This window comes from Zootermopsis nevadensis, unplaced genomic scaffold (genome assembly GCF_977971745.1).
Source record: "Zootermopsis nevadensis isolate Lab colony 2312 unplaced genomic scaffold, Znev_1.0 Znev_ptg000029l, whole genome shotgun sequence".
NCBI lineage: Eukaryota > Metazoa > Arthropoda > Insecta > Blattodea > Termopsidae > Zootermopsis > Zootermopsis nevadensis.
Genome location: NW_028259161.1, coordinates 14,501,397 through 14,522,701, shown reverse-complemented (window position 1 = coordinate 14,522,701; position 21,305 = coordinate 14,501,397). Strand labels below are relative to the sequence as shown.

At 36.0% G+C, this 21,305-nt stretch overlaps 1 protein-coding gene across 2 annotated transcripts in view; it reads left to right on the top strand.

Annotated features, from left to right (window-relative positions):
* Positions 1-21,048, top strand: part of LOC110828741 (uncharacterized) — a 183,970-nt gene extending 162,922 nt beyond the window's left edge. The window contains exons 6-7 of one of the 2 annotated variants that reach the window (XM_022061727.2): positions 7,358-7,448; positions 17,525-21,048. In XM_022061727.2, coding sequence (XP_021917419.1) covers positions 7,358-7,440 — 83 coding nt within the window. In that variant the 3' untranslated portion in view covers positions 7,441-7,448; positions 17,525-21,048. Of the gene's footprint in view, positions 1-1,316; positions 2,068-7,357; positions 7,449-17,524 lie in introns of those variants that run through there. The other variant, XM_022061728.2, reaches the window with a different exon arrangement.
* Positions 21,049-21,305: the final 257 nt, after the last annotated feature.

Below are 21,305 nucleotides of genomic sequence, written 5' to 3'. Positions count from 1 at the left end.
TCTGCCACGAGGAAGTACAATTCATTCAAATAAAACTGAACCTGCTGTATACTTCCGTAGTTAGTGCCGACTAATTTTACAAGCAGTTTTTAAAACAAAAAAATTCACTGTTTTGGAAATTATAATTGCAACTGGAGTTGCCTCATCCACACTTTTCCATACTTTTGATGTAGTCATGAGCGGAAGCGTGTGAAATTACTTTGCATCGAAACCACTTGCTGCTGTTCATGAAGAAATGCTTATATTTCTTTGAGAAGGTGTTGGGCAACCTTAATGCTGTCCTAAAGTTCCACCTAAATAAAACTAAAAAGAAGATCTTGTCACAGATAGATGGCAGCACGAGTAATTCGCGTTGGAATTGATACGTCTGTACGACCTGCCATCTTATCGACGCGATAGAAGGACGGACGGTGTTGTATTTGTTAAATACAGAGACCATGAAAACCTCTGCGGAGATGGCCGATTGCAGGACCTACCAGATGCACTGAAACAAAATAATATAACAGTCCCATAATATTTATTCCGTCATTTGTGTGAATTTAACCTATGTAATGTTTAAAATTCAGTCCCAAAACTCAAAAATATGACAACGCGTTATCATTTAAAAGGTGGATTTGACAATGCCGCTAAAATAAACTCATAAATAACGCTGTTTTCAAAATTAAGTTTCTTTAATCTGAAACTAGATGGTTTACATGTAAGTTCCACCGTGTTTTAAAGGATTAAACTCTGCACAAGTTTCAGATTTCACGTAAACTCTACTGGGCACATGTTTGCAGGAATTGTACAAAAACAATTAATAGTAAGGAAATATACCTGGTTTAATATCTCGTTGCTTTATCACAGACGTGTTACCTCGGAGCTAAGGGAATGGATATTATTTCTTCGTCCTATAGAAGTTTTTGGCATCAGCACTCATCCTTGTCTGTTGTCCGAATTGTTAAAAATAATTATCAAGTAGGCATAGTTACGATGGGATAGACATGTAACACGGATAGGAGAGGCAAGAAATGCATACAGAATTTTAGTAGAGAAACCTCTTTGCAAGCATCAAGATATCAGACTGAGAAGGACCTTAAGCAGGGCACTTTGTACGCTGGCTGCTTCATTACCCCTGACATTTTGGGAAGAAAACAACTGCTTTCGGTGATGCGTATTGGGAGCTAGGAGTTTAAGCTTTCGCTGCGAAAATGCAAAAAAAATATACTCTTGTGCTGGCAGCTGTAAAAAAGTTGAATTAAGAACATTTTTTGGAGATTGTTTTGTTTTTGTTTATCTTCACATTCTGCTGTAGATTCACAATTGTTTCTCTACAGAATCAAAAATCGAACGCGGGACCAACAGAGAGAAAGCTAAGTGAAGATAAAGAAAACACAACAAAACCCATTAGCTGTATAAAACAACAGACCGCCTCTTTAAGTATCGATATTTTCTTATCCGTTCAATCGGGCAACACAAACACGCACAGAGGAAGGCAGGTAACCCGTCACTGGCCTAGCGCAAACAAATGACGACGAAGGGCTCCATCCAGAGAGACTTTCAATTTATTTGCTCTAGAATGGAAGGTGGAGTCGTCAGTAAAACGACTGATTGCCATCAGGCATACGTACAGCTCCATGTAAATAATGCAGTCATTAAGTATTTAACAATTTGTAAGGAAATGTGGCGGGACGAGATCAGTTCGTCATTTCTTTACTCAATTCGTGCTTCAGCCTGAAAACAACCACTGAATGTTCTTCAGTTCTTTCCAAATAAAGCGTGTCTTTGGTCATCCAAGACACAGTTTCAAATGCAGGGGTTGTGGAACGTGAAACAGGAATGATATTTGACTCGCTTGTCGATGAGTCATGCAGTTACAACCGGAAGTGACAGTTGCTTTGAACTTTATATCAGTGATTGCACACTGTATTATCACATCAAGACGTTAAATTGTGAATATGGCTGTAGAAGTTTACCGACGTTTCAGAGAACCTTGCTGCCCCTATCATCAGGTCAATTTGGAGGCTGGAAGAACCTCTGAAACGTCGGTAAACTTCTACCAGACTACGTGGCGCAACAATTCAGAAGACAGCCATCTTCAGACTCACCGCTGTGAGAAACTCAAATCATACATGTTACTCCGCTGATGAGAATGTGTTAGATATTTTATGTATTATTTGTGATGTTTATTAAATATTTTGTAATATTTAATACTCTGTGTTAATCCGCTGGTGAGAATGTGTTAGATATTTTATGTATTATTTGTGATGTTTATTAAATATTTTGTAATATTTAATACTCTGTGTTAATCCGCTGGTGATAATGTGTTAGATATTTTATGTATTATTTGTGATGTTTATTAAATATTTAATAATCTGTGTTAATCCGCTGGTGAGAATATGTTAGATATGTAGCTAAGTTACGAACGTTCCAATAACCTCTTGCAGCGCATTCTGTATGTAATTGGAGTCATTAAAGAAACAATAAACGGTACTGTATTCTGCCTTGAATGGCATTGAACGTGGATGTTTCGTTTGAATATATACCGTTAACAGCCAGCTTCTGCTGTTAGTCTGAAATACGTCACCTGTAAATTAAATAGATCTGCCGTAGCGTATAGAATCTGTCTGCGGATCAACGGAGCGTCAGATATATTTTCTCTTGATTGCTCCGATATGATTCTAGTAGCAATTCCCTTTCATGTTCGATCCAACCACAACCAATGATATTGATTTAATAAATTATTTGCCTGCTTCAAAACATTTGAGCTTAAAACCTGTAATTTGTGATGTGTTTTAGGTTTATTAAATGTTAAACGTTGCTGTCCATCAATTCGGAAGCGTAAATTACGTTTATTAGTTTGGCGTCACATTTTTTGATTTGTAATTTTACGTGACGCGTATGAAATTGGCGCGCAGTCATCCTTGCAAGCAGTGCCTCCATTCGTAAAATGTATGCGTTTTTTTTACGTATTTTGTTAGAGGTTCAAGTGATTTCAGACACTATGTTAATTACACAGGCCGAAATGTTCATTTTATGGTGAATTTAATCTCAACTTACGTCATCGATTTTATTTATAAAAGTGTCGAGGATTTTTAACATTCTGTATTTGTGAAATGTAAATTTTAGTATTGATTCTATATTGCATGGACTATAGTAGTTTAATTAAGATTCAAGTTTCTACCTAAAGATGAAGTAATAATGTCGAAATATGTGTTTATCACGCATATAATATGAGCATCGTATTGTTAAATTACTAAATGAATAAGCAGTGTTAATAATAATATGATTTTCTGAGTTGCATATTGACTGATTAAAAATGCATATTAGTTCTAAGTGTTAAATGGTTAGTTCTGTCAAAAAAAAAACAATCTCAGTTTATTCTGAGGACTCACAGGTAACCAATTAAAACGCTATGTGGGGAAAATTTAAGAGTTATTAGTTGTTAAAAACAGTAGTTTTAACTGTAGTAAATTTTTAAACAGACAGTTAACTAGACTGCCATTCAGCCACGATTTGTTTTAATTGCCTGTAGATAATATCTGCCATTAGTTTATAGCTCAATTTGTTAGTCTGCTACTCAGACGCCTATACTCTCTTTATCTGCAGTTACCAACAACAATAATATAACGAAGGTGGAATGAGTCATTACTATAGCAGTTCGTAAATGAGGCAATAAAGGAGTTCACACGGTCTGTCTCTGCCCTCAAGGGATCCACTGCACAGAACCGCTCTTCAGCGAAATATCACCCACCCTCGTCACACGTATAGTCTCATTCTATAATAATGGATTCACACTGCCTTCTCTTATGAGTCTTGCGTCTTATAATACTATATACCAATCAGTGAACTCAAAATTGATCACTTGTTCGCACGAAGTATGTTAGATGCATTGTAAACCATATTGTTTTTAGTTCTAGAGAGGTGAATAAAATACAGATTGCTAATGTAGCTACCCCCAGACCACTAACTTACCAAACTAGTGTTCAAACGTTGATTCTAACCGTCGGGAGATAAATTGGGAAGATGTTAGGGAAATTTTCATAATGAGGGGGAGGTTTATAATTTGTAATCTTCACGAAATATTATTGAGATCAAGTCAACGAGGATGAGGTAGATGGTGCATGTAGCATGCATTAGGGATATGTGAAATGCGTACACATTGGTTTTTGGAAGGCCTGAAGGAAGAGACCAGTTGCAAGACCTAGGGCTACAAGGTATAATAATATTTACTTTGATACTTGGACGACCCATTCTTCAAGTGCCTGAGCACTGCGGTCCCAACTTTTCGTTGGCTTTTGATCTAATAGGCATTTTGGTAGGACTCCTTGGACGAGGGATCGGCCAGTCGCAAGGCCTCTACTTGTACACAGGACAGCACAAGACAGAGAAATGTAGACAAACATCCATGGCTTGAGTGAGATTCGAACCCACGGTCCCAGTGACCAAGCGGTACAAGGCCCGCGCCTCAGACCGCGCGACCAAGGTATAATAATAGTGAATTAAAATGGGTCTCGGTACAGGATTGTAGGTTTGGTTTTACCTAGTTTAGGATAGGAGCTAATGACGGGTTCTTGTGATAACGGTATTAAACATTTCTTTCCACTAAAGCCGGGAAATTTCTTGGATATCCGAGCGTACTATTAGCCCATTAAGAAGGGTTCTTCTACATCAAAAATTTGGTAAAAAGAAACGCGAGTGTATTAACACAACGAATCAACTGAGTCTGGTGTTGGGCCAACTCGCCTATATCATGTATGCCTCAGACAACCGATTACCCTCAGTATATCTGTATAATAAATCGGGCAGTGCCACAAACGTTAGAGAATCAGTGTGACTTGTTTGTCAATCGATCCATAAGGGTTTATACGGCAGAGTTGCCAATAATTTGTCGACGCATTCCTTAATCAGGCTACATGCCAGGATTTTAAGAATTTTTAGTTTTTATGTGTACATTTAAAAAAAATTCCTCCTTATATTACCCATAAGATAATGTTTCCAACAATTTTAAATATGAATAATAATTTATAGTTTAATAATTAGTAATTATTCTTAAGTATAAGTTGTTACGTGTTTAGCATTTGGGACCATTTTTACCTTGCGTTCGAGATGTAAACTGACAACCTAGAAACGGAAATAGCACTGGTGATATGGGAAATTTTAAATAGGTGCACTTTTAAACGTGCCTGCAGAAGAATGCTTCAAACAAATTGCCATGATTTTGTTCAAAAGAGCAATTTTTCGCATTACACTGACAAAATCAACGTTAAGTACACTGGAATGAAGCATCATTCATGTATGGGGACATTTTTTATAATTTCGGGAAATTGTTTTTTCCTCAAGTTGTATTTGGTGCAAATAATACATTTATAAAATTGATGTTGGTAGTTAAAACAAAATTACAACGGTTTAGTGATTGTCTGTATACCATTTATTGTTGTCTATTTAGCCATCAATACTTAACGCCATATATTTTCGCTGCAGAAGAATTAAAATAACTTTCTAAAAAACATTTGTTCGAACTTTCTCTTTAAAAGGAGAGGACGTTTAACATATTATACCTTAGGCACCTTATCAAGTGGTATTTGGCTAACTGGCATCTCCAGACCTCTCACCGTGCATACAAAAAGAAATACAAACTATATTGATGTCCCATTTTGAGTTAATATTACAAAAGGAATGTTTAAAAATAACATGATACCGAAAATATTTCGAAATAAGTAGGAAAATAAAGCGAGCAGTTCAGAGTATTCACATATATAATGATAAATTTCGTAATTTGTAGAGACGTGTAATAAGGATAGTGTGAGTTCGAGCTGGATATGTTGCTACGACTAGAAATGAACACAGAATTTTGATTGGGAATTGTTCTCGTAGAAGACAGAGGAGGGAAGGGGAGGACAACATGAAGAAGTATGTTAAATGGATAAGTTGATTGGATCTAGTAATGAATGGAACTAGTTTAAGATCATATCCATTTGTGTGCTGTATGTTGGACTTCCGAGTATTTCTGCCATGGTTTTTGTTGGCTTCAGTACTTCATGACACATACACTGACATGAGAAACGAGCACACTAATTTAAATTGCGGAAATTTTTGTTAAAGTACAGAGTCTATCTAAATAATATTTACAATTCATTCCTTTTCTCACTGCTCTTCAAAAGCAAGGTAATTTAGGTAAGGCTATTTAAGAAATTAATTACTGTTTCTTCTAATATACGTGCGTGTAAAAGATTTTCTTGTGTTTATTAAGTACCGCACCGCGATGACGTATGAGGTAATGCTCCAGTTATTCTTGATCTCGGAAGTAGAAGTGGCCAGTTTCACACCTGGTCCAGTGTTCCCCTGGGGAGAAATACTCATTGAACAGGTGACAGTGGGGCTTCAGAGCCGGTCTGAACACGGTATCGAAGACAGAAAGAAAAATATGAAGCACAGAAATGCAGTGGCTGGGTAACGTGCAGAGTTACTGGATGTTAAAGCAAGTGGTACATCCACCACTGTGCTTCAAATGGTTGACAGGAGAGAGTTGTTAAGCAAAAGATAAATCATTAGGCTTTAAAACACACATATTTCAATGCTAAATTTTATTTAGCACTAATACAATGTTTCTTTACTGGTATCATGGAAACTAGGATTTAATTGCCATCATGAAACAACTCGTAAATACATACCTGTATACATAGCAAGCAACGTAAAGTGAAATATATTATATTTTAGGTTTTAGCAACGTTGTCAATAGATCGAAATTAACGTCGAATGATACGATGATTATTAACTAATGAACTGGAAAGGGTGTTAAAGGAAGTGGCCGTGGCCCAATGTAAAGCAACATGTCTGAATGTGCTTGGAGTGTCTAAGGAAAACCAGGAATAACATCAGTTAGTCTAACCGGTCTCCGGGCCTAGATATGAAGCCAGGACTTCTTGAGTACGAATCAGAATGGCTAACCACTGTGTTCTTCTGGGTACTACAAGACTACATATGATCAGAACTCAAAAATCTTCAGTCAACAAGGAAAATGTATTTTCACTGATATTGTTTTCCGTATGCACGTGGCTTTCACTTGTGAATAAGAAAGCCAGCCATATTGTAAGATCAATGAGGCTTACCAGTAGCTACTGATCTTCCACATCTATAAGCCATCATAGAGTAAAGAGCTTCATTTCATTTCGCTGCTGGATTATTGAATAGTCTCGTGAATGTTCCATTTTGCGCATTACAGAATTTAATCACCGAATATTCTGTTTGAATCTCTAAATGTCTCCTGACGTAACTGCTCTACGGTGCATGGACACTTTCAGTGTATCTCCCATGTTGCTTTGCTTTACACGAAGTCCGTTGTGACTGAAATTGAGACTGTGTCCTTGTGTTGCAGACAGTGGTGACCTCAGATGCCACAGTCACTTCTGGGCGTCCCTAGTTACGTCACTGCTGATCGCATATGGCTGCTGTTGCTGAGACCATCTGTAAGTTTTCCCTCAATAACTGTTGTTTGATAGGCAGCTGAATTGATTTACATGGAAGCTCGACGTATAGTAAAGGGCGTGGTTAGAACAAAAAGCACATTAGATATTTGACAGCAACTGTTAGTGACTAAACCAACCGCCGTTAAAGCAAAGAATTACTAGAGAAGCTAATAGTCAGTCCGATGGCCTGTATAACATCTTGCAGCATCCTGTGAGAGGTTGTTAGCAACCCGTTGCACACCCAAGTTGGAGTGGTCCTCGACTGTTTATTCAGTGTAATGTATTCGCAGCTATTAATCATATTTGAACACAGTCTTCTCCATTATAAACATGAAGGAAACAACATCGAGAAGGGTAAGATGGGCTGGGCATATGCCACGTATGGGAGGTGAGAAATTGATTCAAACTTTTTATCGTAAAGCCTTAACGGAAGTGACCAGTTGGAAGCCTGAAGTGTAGATGAGAGGATATTATTAAATTGCGATGATGTTCTTCTCTTTTTTGACGCCGTGTGGACTTATATGTAGATATCACAATTTTGGAGAAATGCTGTTTCATTTTAACAGTTGACAACATAAGATATAACGTTAAAATTGATCATGAAAGGGGCTGCGAGAATATGTAATATATTCAAATGGCTCAGATTTGGGCCCAGTTTTCAATTGTAGTAAACACGGTGATTAATCGTCAGGTTTAGTGTTAACTAAAGAATTTCTTAACTATCTTAGCTTCTTAGAAACGATATATTAAGATGGTAAGAATGTTTTATAGAGCTGCGTTTCCCAAGGAGAGAAGGAGGGGCATGGCACCCTCTTTCCTGGGGCCATGAAGGCTTTGTTAGAGGCGGAGGTAATGGCCTAATCATAACGCACGTGAATTGCTAAGAAGACACCATATTAAATTACAAAAAAAAAAATAATAATAAGAAGTGACTTTATAGGTATCACCATTTTTCACTAGTAATTATTCTTTGAACGTGCCAAATCACATTTTAATTCAATATTAGGGATATCTCTGATGTATAATTTTAAGAGAACTTTAATTGCAATTCATATATTTGAATACACACAAAACATGAATTTGATACAAGTTAATTTCTAACTTTTGGTTGTTTTGATTTTGTTTTCTTTTTGCTAAAAGTGCGTATTATTGGAATCAGTATGCAATGTTTACGTTGAAAACTTGTCATAAATCAGGGGTGATGTACTGTCTTCATATTAAGGAATTTATCTTGTGTCAAACGTTGCTCATAGCAGTAAATAATCACTTTAAATATGAATATTAAATGTCTTCAGATTTGAGCTATTCGAAGGCATTGAAGAGGCCCATTGAAATTCAACGGTTAATACCTTCTTTCTCCTTTATCTCTTTATTAACTTCATCTCCTTCCTTTCTTTCACGCTTATTCCTTCCACATTCCTTTTATTTCAACGTTTTCGTCGTCAGTAATTAGGCTTAGTAGAAGTATTTCTAGAAGCCCCCTATTGGTGGCAGCACTTTAAAATAGAACACTTTGCAATATAGCATTATTAATGAGAAATTTTGCACTCATGGGAGCGAAATGAAATATAACTGCCTTTCCAATAGTACCGATATTTATCATACTAATTTATATTGTACTTGAAATTCCGTACTCCTATAAAGTAACCATTATGAACTCCAGTATATCATTAAAATGACTGACCAAATATCTCGTTTATTGAAGACCGTCCACAGAGAGGCCCTTGACATCTTCATAGAACACGACGGACAAATAACACAAAAGCTGCGAAAACTTATTTTATAGTATTGATGTATTTATGTCGAGAAATACATTAACTGATAAAATTAAACTTGTAAAATGCCTGAAATGCAATGTATATAAAGAGAAAATAAAATACATTTACAAAATTTAAAGCTTTCACGATGATTTAAATATGATAATATACATAGAGGTTGTTATTAAATACATTTTAAATACAGCAGACAATCATTGTTTGAAATGTAAAATTTGTTCCCAATTACAACGTTCCGAACTTGATTATATCTACGACAAAAATAAATTTCATTTGACTACTGAAAATCTTTCGGTACATCACTCTACAAATTACTAGGTTCACAAACGGCCAGCCTAAATTTTGGTCGGCAGTGTATCGTAATGTTTAACTTTTCAGTGTTACACTTATGGACCTTAAATTCTCTCACCGCTACCGACAAGGGAGTTGTGTACATTAATACAAGGTGGCTGACATGTTAGATATTTATGATCGACTTGGCCGACCGTGGCAATTACTCTTTCCTACTTTCCGTTTAATCGACCAGAATAGTTAAATAGGCCAATATAGACATCGGGTTTCGTATTCATTCGTACTTATATGCAGATACTAAACTTATGACTGTCTTATGGGATGTTGTGCCGTATAGTCTAGTAGAAGTCTACCAACTTTTGAGAGGTACTTACTGTCTCCATCATCATAGCAGAACCGGTCATATTAAATGAATCGTTAATCAGCTGCAGCCATGCCTAAGCCTCAACTAAGTGGCTAGTAACTTCTGACAGAATTTTGCTCCTGATCGGTTCTGCTGTCCGAAGTATGGAGTACCATCGAACCACGAAAATAAAACAGAAAACTTATTGTTTTTCAATGTGTTAGACTGGCTAACACGGCTAGCATAAATGTTGCGTTTATGTCTATGATATCTTTGCTGACTCGTCGCCCTGATGATGGAGACAGCAAGGACCTCTGAAACGTCGGTAAATTTCTACCTGGGTACACGGCGCAACAACCCAGAAGACAGCCATCTATATTACATTTCTTACAAGAACAGGAGATTACAATAAAGTACTCTGTGATTTTTAAGCTTTCAAAGGTCCTGAGATGATACAAAAGTCTTCTCTTAAGATACATCTCGCTTCTGCTGGGAATGCTATTTTTCATTGCACGTTCTGTTTTACTTTACTTGAAACATGTTTTCTGTCCTTTTTGCATGCCATTTCGCTTTGTATCCGATTATACACTCTCTTTCTTTGTTTCCATTCTGAATTCCGTGCTCCTTGCAATTAGCATGATTAATATGCATGACTTTTCTTGTTGATTTAACAAGGCTTCAGCACCGCCACGGAGGCTTTTTGACGTTGAAAGTGTTAAAATGTTTTTCTGTCTTTCACCATTTGACCCAGATTCTTTTAACGCTTCGCGAAAGTGATGTCTGTGTTAGGATGAAAATATTATGATTGTTGATTTATTTCATTGGAGTGTTTGCAAATTTATACTTTTTGGGTTGTCTTTCTGCTTTAGTGTAAGTGAAGAACACTAGTCAATGTCTTCTGCTCTTATCTATTTTGTCACATTATTACAACAATGACGTCGTATTGCTTTGTCAGAGCAGTATCATGGGATATGATTGTTGTCTATGAAACCATGGTAGGAATTGTAACAATTTTAATTCTGGGTTTTGAAATTTTAGAAAAGTTCGAAAATTTAGATGATTCAGTCATTTTTAAATTTTCAGTATTTGTAATTTTTTTCCCCGGGACAAGGCGAATATAATACATCTAACTGCTTGTTGCAAAGAACATGATAAAATTTGTCTTCCAGTACCGACTACATTTTCCCAAGTTTTTGTATTGTTTTTCCCTTTGTTGCATTGTTCATGACGTGACGTAAAACACACCTTTGGAATTTTAGTTTTCTCCAAAAAGCACGCTTTTACAATTATCATTTCATTGTTACAAGTATATTTTAGTCACACCTTTAAATCTGCACGTACTTCAACACTACATACCACCAGTAGTTAACAAAGAATCGTACAACAATCTTAAATGAATACACATTATTCTGTCGTATGGCTGGCTGCTGTACTTTCCCCTTTGGTTCATGTAACTGGTAACGTAAAGTATATGCATGAACACATACGCGTTCATGTTTGTACATACAGCTATGTAAATACTAATACATACATGAATACGTTTGCAACGGTAGCCTACTTGTACATACATGTGTTCCAGTACATAAGTACATATATACACGCATACATACGTACACATATTCATTATTACGTAACATGAGTGTTATGTGTTAAATTACATCCAGTAATATAATAATAGTTTGCAGTCAATCTCTCGTTGGTTTGTTTTTTAACTACAGCAGATACATACCTTCTGATGCATAACGTATTCAGAATTTGTCTTTGCAATTCGATATGTTAAAACCATTAAATTTAAAGCTGTATATAGAAAAATTTGGTTCAGAAATCAAAATTTGTAGCGAATAGATGGGATACCTAAGACAACATTAATATGCATCTTGAGGAATGGGTTTGGGGTGTATTGGATTGAACTGGCTTGGGATGGAGACCATTGATGAGCTCTTGTGAACACGGTAATGAAATATGTTTCTATAAATGACGGGTCTATTTATAGACTGAGTTATTAGGCGTATTCTATTAGGACAGGATTCTGGTCTAAGAAGTTTGTTGGATTTAAATGAAATTAATATTTTACGCTGAAATAATTTTTTAAGTAAACAATATAATTAGTTTTAAACTTAACCTAAATAATCGTTACACTCAGAGATCGACGGGACATAAAGCACGATTGGTGGAAATTAAAATACTTACAGCATTGTGGTTAGAGAGCCTGAAGAGAAGGCCTAGGCTTAGATCAGATAATAATATTAAAATTTATCATAAGGAAATATGGTGGGAGTTAGTGGAATGCGTTCATTTGGCTCACGACAGAGATCAGTGGCGGGATCTTGTGGACACGGTAATGAAACTTCCGGAAGATTCTGGACCGTCGGATCCTCAAGAAGAATTCTGGTGCAAGGAGCTTGTCATTCTTCAGAGGTAGTTGACAGGATGTGTATCTAAACGTCTGTTAGTCATTTGTCTTAAGTTTTCAGTGACTGGACATTCTTAAGTACTTATGTAGACAGTTAAAGTGGAAAATTGACGACGTCTAGACTAAAATTGGATAACTAATTTACCCCGGTCACGTTTTATCTGCGACAAGTCACATGTTACGCTTATAGATTATCCGTTCGACAGGTTCTTTTAGCACGTTGTGAGACAATGGCTGTTGGATAACGGCATTGAAGTTCCAGCAAAGTTGCTGTTAAGTTTATAACTGCCCCTGCTAATAATATCTGAAATTTATATAGTACGTAGCATTAGCCGCGTTATGAAATAAGCGCATCGTAAGCACGTATAAATATTTATGAAGGAATAACTCATATTTATTTGGTTTAGTTGTGCCATATTGAATAAGGGCAACCTATGACAAACAGAAATCAAAGTTAATGGAACATACTTTTAGTGTCCAGTTTATTGCAGAATTATCTTTATAAATCGCATTAAAACTATAAATTCATACAATTTTGTTTTGAAGTAAATTGATGTGAAAATATCTTCACGGCGACTAAAGCCAGATATCTGTCAAACGCACCAACAGAAACCCACCACAGCCTCGTTTGTGTTTCTTCCAGGAACGTCGATGTCATAATGGCGTACTCATCCAATCCAGCGTGACGGGCATTAGGATTATATCGACAAATTGCCTGTAATTGAGGGTTTTAATGATCAAAAATTGAGTTCGATACTCTTTACCGACTTTTAGATGGTGATTCAGAACACGATGGTAAAGATAGTATTTTTAACATGAAGCTGGTGTACATTGCGTCATAATTTGTAACCTTCACCCTTGGGAAAAATAAATTAAGGCGGGTTACGTAGCAAGGAAATGCATATAAACAATAAAGCTGTCCCACAACACACCTTGTAGGTGTTTGGGGGAGAGATGGTATAGCTCGTACTCATTCTTAACCTCCGCACTAGATAGTGGTGAGTGGTCAGCGTACTTTACCCCGGGGAAAGGACCCAGCCCCATGCCCAGGGCCGGTTTGGGCGCAGAGGTCGGAGATCGAACCCTTGTCCAGTCCGTAGTGAGCCCATCTAGGAAATTGGTACAAAATTTTAGTCGGGAAATACTGAAAAAATAAAAGTCACTTGGGATATATAGGCGTAAACGTAGATAATATTAAAGTGGATGTTTAGGACTGGAAGTTGTGGATGAGTTTAACTGACTCAGATTAGTGAGTACAATAACGAATCTTTGGGTTCCTTTAAAATCTTAATTTTTTGGACCACCTAAGCGACTATCAAATTCTCAACAAGAACCGTTGTGTATAGAGTCTTTTCGTTCTGAACATCTTTTCTTAGTGCTGAATATTATATCCCTACGATATATAGTGTTAAGTTTTACCAATAGATGGCATTGATCAGATACTCTATTTTATTTCTGCATATCGATGAAAAATCGGGACAGACTGTGATATAAAACACGTTGTGGAGCAAAGAATTGATTATTATTTGTTACGCTGACCGGAGTTACCATAGTGACCCGTTAATTAGCCTGCCTCTGTAATAGCAGTGTACCGTGAGTTACAGACACGAAAGGCTTGTTAAGTAATGGACGGAGCACAAGCATAAGGACAGTGTGCACTCCAATTGATTATCTGAAGTGTGGTCTGATTTAGAGCTTAGTCGTTTGTCATGTTCTGCAGTAATCTGCATACAGACCACTTCCTAAGGACAGTTATAGGGCTGACTGAACTTTCAGACACTTTGTAGACTTGCAATAAAATCTGTCGGGCGAGAAGCCGCATCAAAATAGAACCGTAGTCCAACGTTTCGGAGATATTCTGTGCCTCCATCATCAGGGAGTGGTTGTAGTTTGTTTTTTACATCTACCAAAATTGGCGCCCCTTCTTGAACGGTCTTTGACCGTTAGGGAATCCGGACGAATCCATCTTCATATCGTTCGTTCGGAAATGTTGCAAGCGGAACTTCATGATTGTTTACTTACTGTGAGTATCCCATTATAAAGTCAGTGCATGCTGACGGGTTTAATGACAAATGGTAGCTTAAGTTTGTGTTGGATGATGGTTTAGGTTAAAAAAGTGACAGTGGAACCATGGTTCCGGAGAATTTGACGTAAATACGTCTATACGGAAAGGAAGTTTATATATTGGCTTTATTCTAAATATTTCCTTTATACATGCTTTACAGTTGAGTAAAGTTATAGTATGTTTTGGGTTTCTTCAGATAAATAAAATGTTATTTCGCATCTGAAGACTACAAATTGTAGCTCGTAGTAATAGTGCAGTGATATGCCAGCGTTAAGCATTATTGTTTGATAATTTATTATTATCAGTCATATATAACTTTATAAAAAGACAATGAAACTTCTGCGGCATGTTTGGACAGCATTTTTAAGCTATTAGCATATTCTATAGATCTAAAATAATTAGACAAATTATTTATGGCGTTGTACGCAAATTACCTATGTGAAAAACGTTTTGTTCCAAGAAAAAATGCACAAAATAAATTTTAGATTTTATCAGCTTGAGAAAATGCCAGTGATATAAGAAATATTGTATTTGCGGCCTGCAAAAGTTTGTAGCCATTTCTTGAAACGTTCCTGAGAAATATATTAATTAATATGAAGAAGACACAACCTCTCTTTATGTAATCCATTGTAGATTGAGCTTGTTTAAGCTACTTTTTCTTAATAATGAATGGTAGGCTTGTGGTATTATCATTTACCTGTGTGTGTGTCTGTCCTAACTCATCCCCCAAGTGGAGTATTTTTGTAAAATTTGACTAAGACATCGTTCCGTACAACGAAGTCACGAATTTTTCATTCAAATCTCTTTCTTTATTAATACCAGCGTGGCTTCCATGAAAACATATGAAGTGGTAAACCTAGAAGCGGCCATTAATAGTATTCTAAACTTTCGTGAGGTACAATAGCTTTGGAAAATATGCAATAATTCTTGATGTAATTTTCTGTGAAACTAAAATATCAATATGTCGGTAATGCGACATCTCTGTTTGTTTTTGTGTTACATGGAATATGTCAGATTGCGTTACTGGAGAGACAATGAGAATACAGTGGTGAATTACATCCATAAGACTGTAAGAAGAAATACTCATTGATTTTTTATCCTGATCGTTGTAATTTATTATTGAAACATATATATACCATAAACAAGAGCACAAAAAACTCATTAAACTATAGTAAAACTCTCAGCATTAATTCATGTCTCGTCATCAGAACTCTGTACACAATGACAATTTAAAGATAGGAAATAAATTATAATTTGAGGTTCTCACGGCGGTAAGAGCAAACATGGCGGCCTTTTGGGTTATAGTACCGTGTAGTCTGGTAGAAGTTTATCAACATTTCAGAGTTTCTTGCAACCTCCATCATCAGTTGCCTGAAGATGGAGGCAGCAAGGACCTCCGAAACGCTTCAGGGAGAGATAAAAATACTTTGAAAAGTTTAATCGGTAGACCTGATTGATAAAGAAACTACTTGAAAAACATAAATGTAGATGGAAATCTGAGCTGAACAGGATTCAGTTGACTCGCGGCTTCAAAAATACGAGACAGTTTCTTACTGGTATAGCGAGTATTAACTTTTCATGAAGAAATCTGTTCTATGTATTTAGTGATGGTATTATTCAATACCGCTAAAATATGAGTCATAAATGTGGTAGGCTTGTGTATCATAAAATTATGTGCATGTAAAAAGGAATGGCAAATGTGCTCTTGGGGTTGCAATAATGAGATGCTCTCCTTTAGTACATTACATCTTCATTCTGTAAAGTTATATTCTCGATAATATCCAACGTCCAAGACTAAATATTGTCAATAAAACCCACGACATTTCGAAGATGGGAGTCTGTCTCCGTCTACAGGGAAAATCTACTCTGTTGGGCCCAATCGATGGAGTAGAACGTGTGACGGTATTATGTGTATTCTGGTATGGAATATACGTTCCGAGCTTATATACAAAATTCTTATCAGAGCATGTTTATGTGTATTGATATGAATGTAAATAAAATATTAAGAATATCAAAACACTTCAGTCTAATGAATGGAAATACATTAATGTTTATTCACTTGGTTGATTGAACCTAATTTCCTTCTCGTTGTTTAGATACCTTCCTTATAAGACAGGTTAGGGTCGTGGAAAAGAGTGCACTTGAGGACCCTTCCACGCCTCGCCATTCCCCACACCAACAAAGTACAGTCCACAGACCAGGAGAAAAGCCCTGCTAGGAATTCTATATACGCGCATGCGCAAGATTTCGCGGCGAGTGACGACTCATCCTAAAAGCATGCATTCCACATCCACTGAACGAACGACAGATAATGTGTTATAATGGGTACAGCTTTAGGAGTACCTCACAGTGGCACAGCGATTTAATCTAGAATATTATCGCAACACCCGCAGAACACAGTACAAGTGCACTTACTACACGCTACTCGTAACTGCTTGATGTTTTCAGTCTGTGTGTAGTAGCGTAAAACTCTGACGTATCACACTTCCCACCAATAGCAGCCCTCTAGTCCACCTGATAAGAAACATTCCCCCTGCAGGGCTTTTGTCGTGGTCGGTGGACAGTAGTTCCTCACGTGGAGCATTTCTTCATTAACAGGACAGTATAACGTTACTGCTGAAACTGATAGCGGTTTAATTTTCCGTTTCGGGGCATCATAAAGGTTCAATTAGAAATATATTCTCTGAATAACTGATCATGTCATTTATTTTATATTCGCGATTATGTAATAACGTGATATTTCAGGAAATATTGTATTATGGATCACTTCCCCAGTTGGACTAATCGGCGAGCAGGAATTTATTTTACGGTTTCGTCATGAATTTCGAAGATTTTGCATAAAAACTGGTCACTTACTCTCATTTTTTCGTTTATTTCTAGACCAAACAATCTACTATGCTCTGTTATAATATTTGCCTTTTTCATCCATGTTTTCACACAATAAACTTGTTAGAAATACCAACGACTTGTTGTGTTGTATATTTACGCTAACTTCATATCATAGTGTATAAAGTTTCTGAAATTAGTGTGTATCCTTTTGTTCACACAGATTCTGTGAAGAAATATACATTCTCGGCATAAGTAACGAATACTTGTGTAAACAGATGCATGTACGTATTTTGATATTTGAAGAACGTGGTTTTTGAACTATTGCTGTCTGTGTAGTAACATTGTTCTCTGTTGTTACAGAAACTGGTCTGATTTTGAAATGACGGCCGTTGCTAACTCCCATATTCACCGCCGTGCGGCGCACTTCCTAACAATGGTGACACAATGATTACGTGTCTAAACAAACAGGGTAAACTGTAGAGGAAAGCCCCACCATGGATGAAGGAAGAATTAAATCAGTTGGCTTTCCCCCCACCCCGAATTCGAATATTGATTGGACCTGCAACAGCAATGCTGTTTGGTAACGGTGTTGAGCTTTTAAATCAGGAGATTTTTTAGGTTAGTTTGGATGTTACATTCCTCTGGTCTCCAGTCTCTTCCAAACAAATAACTTCGTTTTATTCTCGAATCATGAGGATGAGGGAAGTTAAATTGTTGCGTCATCGGTGGGTGATGACGTATTAATTCTGTTACCATCGTTACCACAGTTGCGTCTTCTTCTGTAAGTTAAGGTGTAATCTATGGGCATCTTGTATGCTTATATTGCTTTGTACATATAGAATATAAGACATGACATATATAGTTGTCTAGGTTATATACCCAAAGATTTAATTGTAAGTTACGTAAATTTTCCAAACCAAAGAATTATATATGTGTGCATAATTTATTAAAAGTTGATATTTCCCACATCCATTATAACGAAGTGTTAAAGAAATTTATTTTGTGTGTGTGTGTAGGGAAACTGATACATATTTGAAATTAATGCTTCAACATTTATTATCCGTTCTGGGTTTTTGGTTCGGAATAAAGGGGAAGAAACATGTCTGAAAGATTTATTGCATGTACTGATACAGTTCCTGTGGCCTAAAAAGAAGTTTATATGTGGATACATAATCGACGTGAATGGTCGACATGATGACGTGGAAAGTGAGAGGAACAATTTTTGTCTACGCAGCTGAGTTCATAGCAAAGACGTTGTTTGTTAGTTTTTAAACAGTTATGGATTAAACCATTGAATTTTTTTAAAAAAATTATATAGTAATATCATAGTAAATCGACTGAAAGTCTTGATCGGGTGGTTAGAACTCTTTCGTAATGGAGAGGTCCCAGGCACAATCTCGGCCAGAAGATTGGCTATTCTCACGGAGTTTTCTGTTCATTTACTTACTCATTATGGTAAGTATCACGACCGCTTTATTTCACATCCTTTCTAATTCATAATTCCTGATTTGACACTGTAGTCTCAGATACTGAACATGTCCTTACATAAACTATAAAATACGTAAACGACTGTAATGTTGTCTGGTTAAATTTATTATTGTATGAACAACGAAACACTTTACCTTTCTTTGCATAATAACGCGAATTTAACGTTATAGGCCTACATGCATAAAATAATTGTCTCTTTAAAATATTCTTTTTGCGATTATTTGCCCTTGCGTTCAGGTAATATGCGTGTATCGTTCTGCCTAAGAAGCAGACACGGTTTGTCTTCTCGCATTTGCTAGTTTCCAAATCATCTAACGGACCGCATAGAAATTTTGCGAGGGGTACATGAGGTTTATGGGCCCCATAATCCCGACCCCTGGTCTGTAGCTTGAAGACATTATAGTACGAATATGACATTCTCACGTGAATGTGACGAAAATAGGTTAAAATTGCCATGAACATTAAGCTAGTAGAATAAGTTTCACATTTTTAAAAATTTTAAATCCGCATTATCTATTGAATTTCTGATATGTTGAATATAATTTATGACTGGAATTTGGACGTTAAAAGGGAAATACAAACGAAAGGACACATTTGAATTTCGATCACTTAAAAGCTTGTTATTTCCAGCAGCATTAAGAGTAAAAACAAGTGTATCCTCAAATTTGAAAGCGTTGAGGGTTCGTAGGATTAAAAGTTTGAGTAACAATAATTTCAGGCACTGACTACAGTTTATCTGCTTTGGCTTCATGAGCTACATGAGGATGTTTTGTATTTTCATTTGCAGTTGAACTGGTTGAGAATGGAGCTCAAGTACTGTAGTTTCTGGTAATAAAGTCGAATCGCTGGGTGCCATAATGTCATAATTGGCTATTTTGATAGTGGTGAAAGATGTGTGCTTGTGGGCACTCAATCGATTCTCTTGTAAATTAATTCTATACGCCACGTACAGCTAAAATTTTTATAAATACTTGTATAAAGTACGTAATGTACAATTTTCATTTCAGTGTAATATGGAAAGTTGACTATTTATAAGAAAACACTGAGTCGTAATATTCTGAAATATGTATCTTGAGCTCAGAGGTAGCATGATTTTAAAGTAGTCGATAAAATTAATTTTTACTCAAAGTCATATTAGTGTTAACTCTGATAACTCGTTTCCATTTAACGCAAGTTATATGACGTACTTGTTCAGAACGCTAGCTATAGTTGCCGTTTCGAAGTTATCGTTATCAGGAAAAGCAATTGATACGTTATTCCAAAATATTTCTACTAAATTCAGTGCTTTATTTAACCTGAACAACGAGGAATAAAAACTTAATTTAAATACTATTCAGATCATAATTTCAAGGAATTTATATTATTGTGTTCAACCTGTTTCTTTACAATTTTGTCCATATGTCGCAATTTCATCCCAAAATTTGGGCACTGTCTTGCGAAATTTTTTGACGCGGCTCAAAATTGTGTGCTTTCTGATCCAACTTTGACGACAAACGTTACCTAGAAACCTTTTCTGACCTTTTATGTGTTTTCAGATAGTAAAATATACTCTTCAGTAATGAATATCTGCTGTTCAGAACTGTAGACCGTCATTTATATTAGATCTACAAAATCTAACACAAACAAATGGTTTCAGCATTGCAGTGTGTCAGCAAAGATTTTTCAAATTGTAATAAAACGTTGGGAAGAAAATTTAGTTGAAATTTGGTAGGTACATTTTATACCAACCTATATAATAGGTCTACTATTTACAATTTAATCAAACGAAAATGTTTCCTTTTACCCGACAAGTCATTAGAATCTCCGTGCCGTAAACGTTTTCTGCCCAACGTCTGAAGAGTTCTAGAATCTTAATCTAAAAGGCTATATAAGTATAACAGCTAAATCATAATATATTTTAGATTTAGGATGCGTGAGAGTCTTTACCTAAACCAACCAATACATTTTTAATTTTGTTACATGGGATATGGACGCAACTTTGTATTTATTCCTCTTGGTCTTGTGTCTTAAGGAATTGAACCGACAAATGACGGTAGTGGTTGTTGATACAAGCATGAGGTCATGGACCAAGAAGGAGACGCAGCAATGGTTTAATATTATTATTATTATTATAGTTATTAATATTGTTGTGGTGAACTGCTTATATTGGGAATGCAACAGAACTCTCGATGTTAAATATATTCTTCTCTTTCTAGCCACAGTGAGAGAAATGTGTACTGCGTGTTGGTTTGTGTTGTCTTGTACATTTAAATTGTGTTATTATTTTGAATGAAATAAATATCAGATCATTAGTAACAGTACCAAGATAATGTTGTTGTATGAGTTTCGGTAAATAATAACAATGTTGTATTTTAATATAAGTAATTAAAAATATAATAAATTACCTTGAATAAGAATTGACTGGTTTTTCTTAACCCTTGTAATATTCGCTTTGAAATGTATTAGATTTGCATCCTTTCAAAATGCAGTTGTAAAAATTTATGTCTCGTCATAAAAATAAGGTGAAAAATTATAATCAAAAATAATTTAAAGGTAGCTAATAACGTATTTGAAAATGTAGGACGTTTTAAGCATTTTGGAACGACATTTATGAGTTAAAATCGCGCGAATGAGATCTTCACGGAAGTGAGGATGTTGTTCTTCTGGGTTTCCG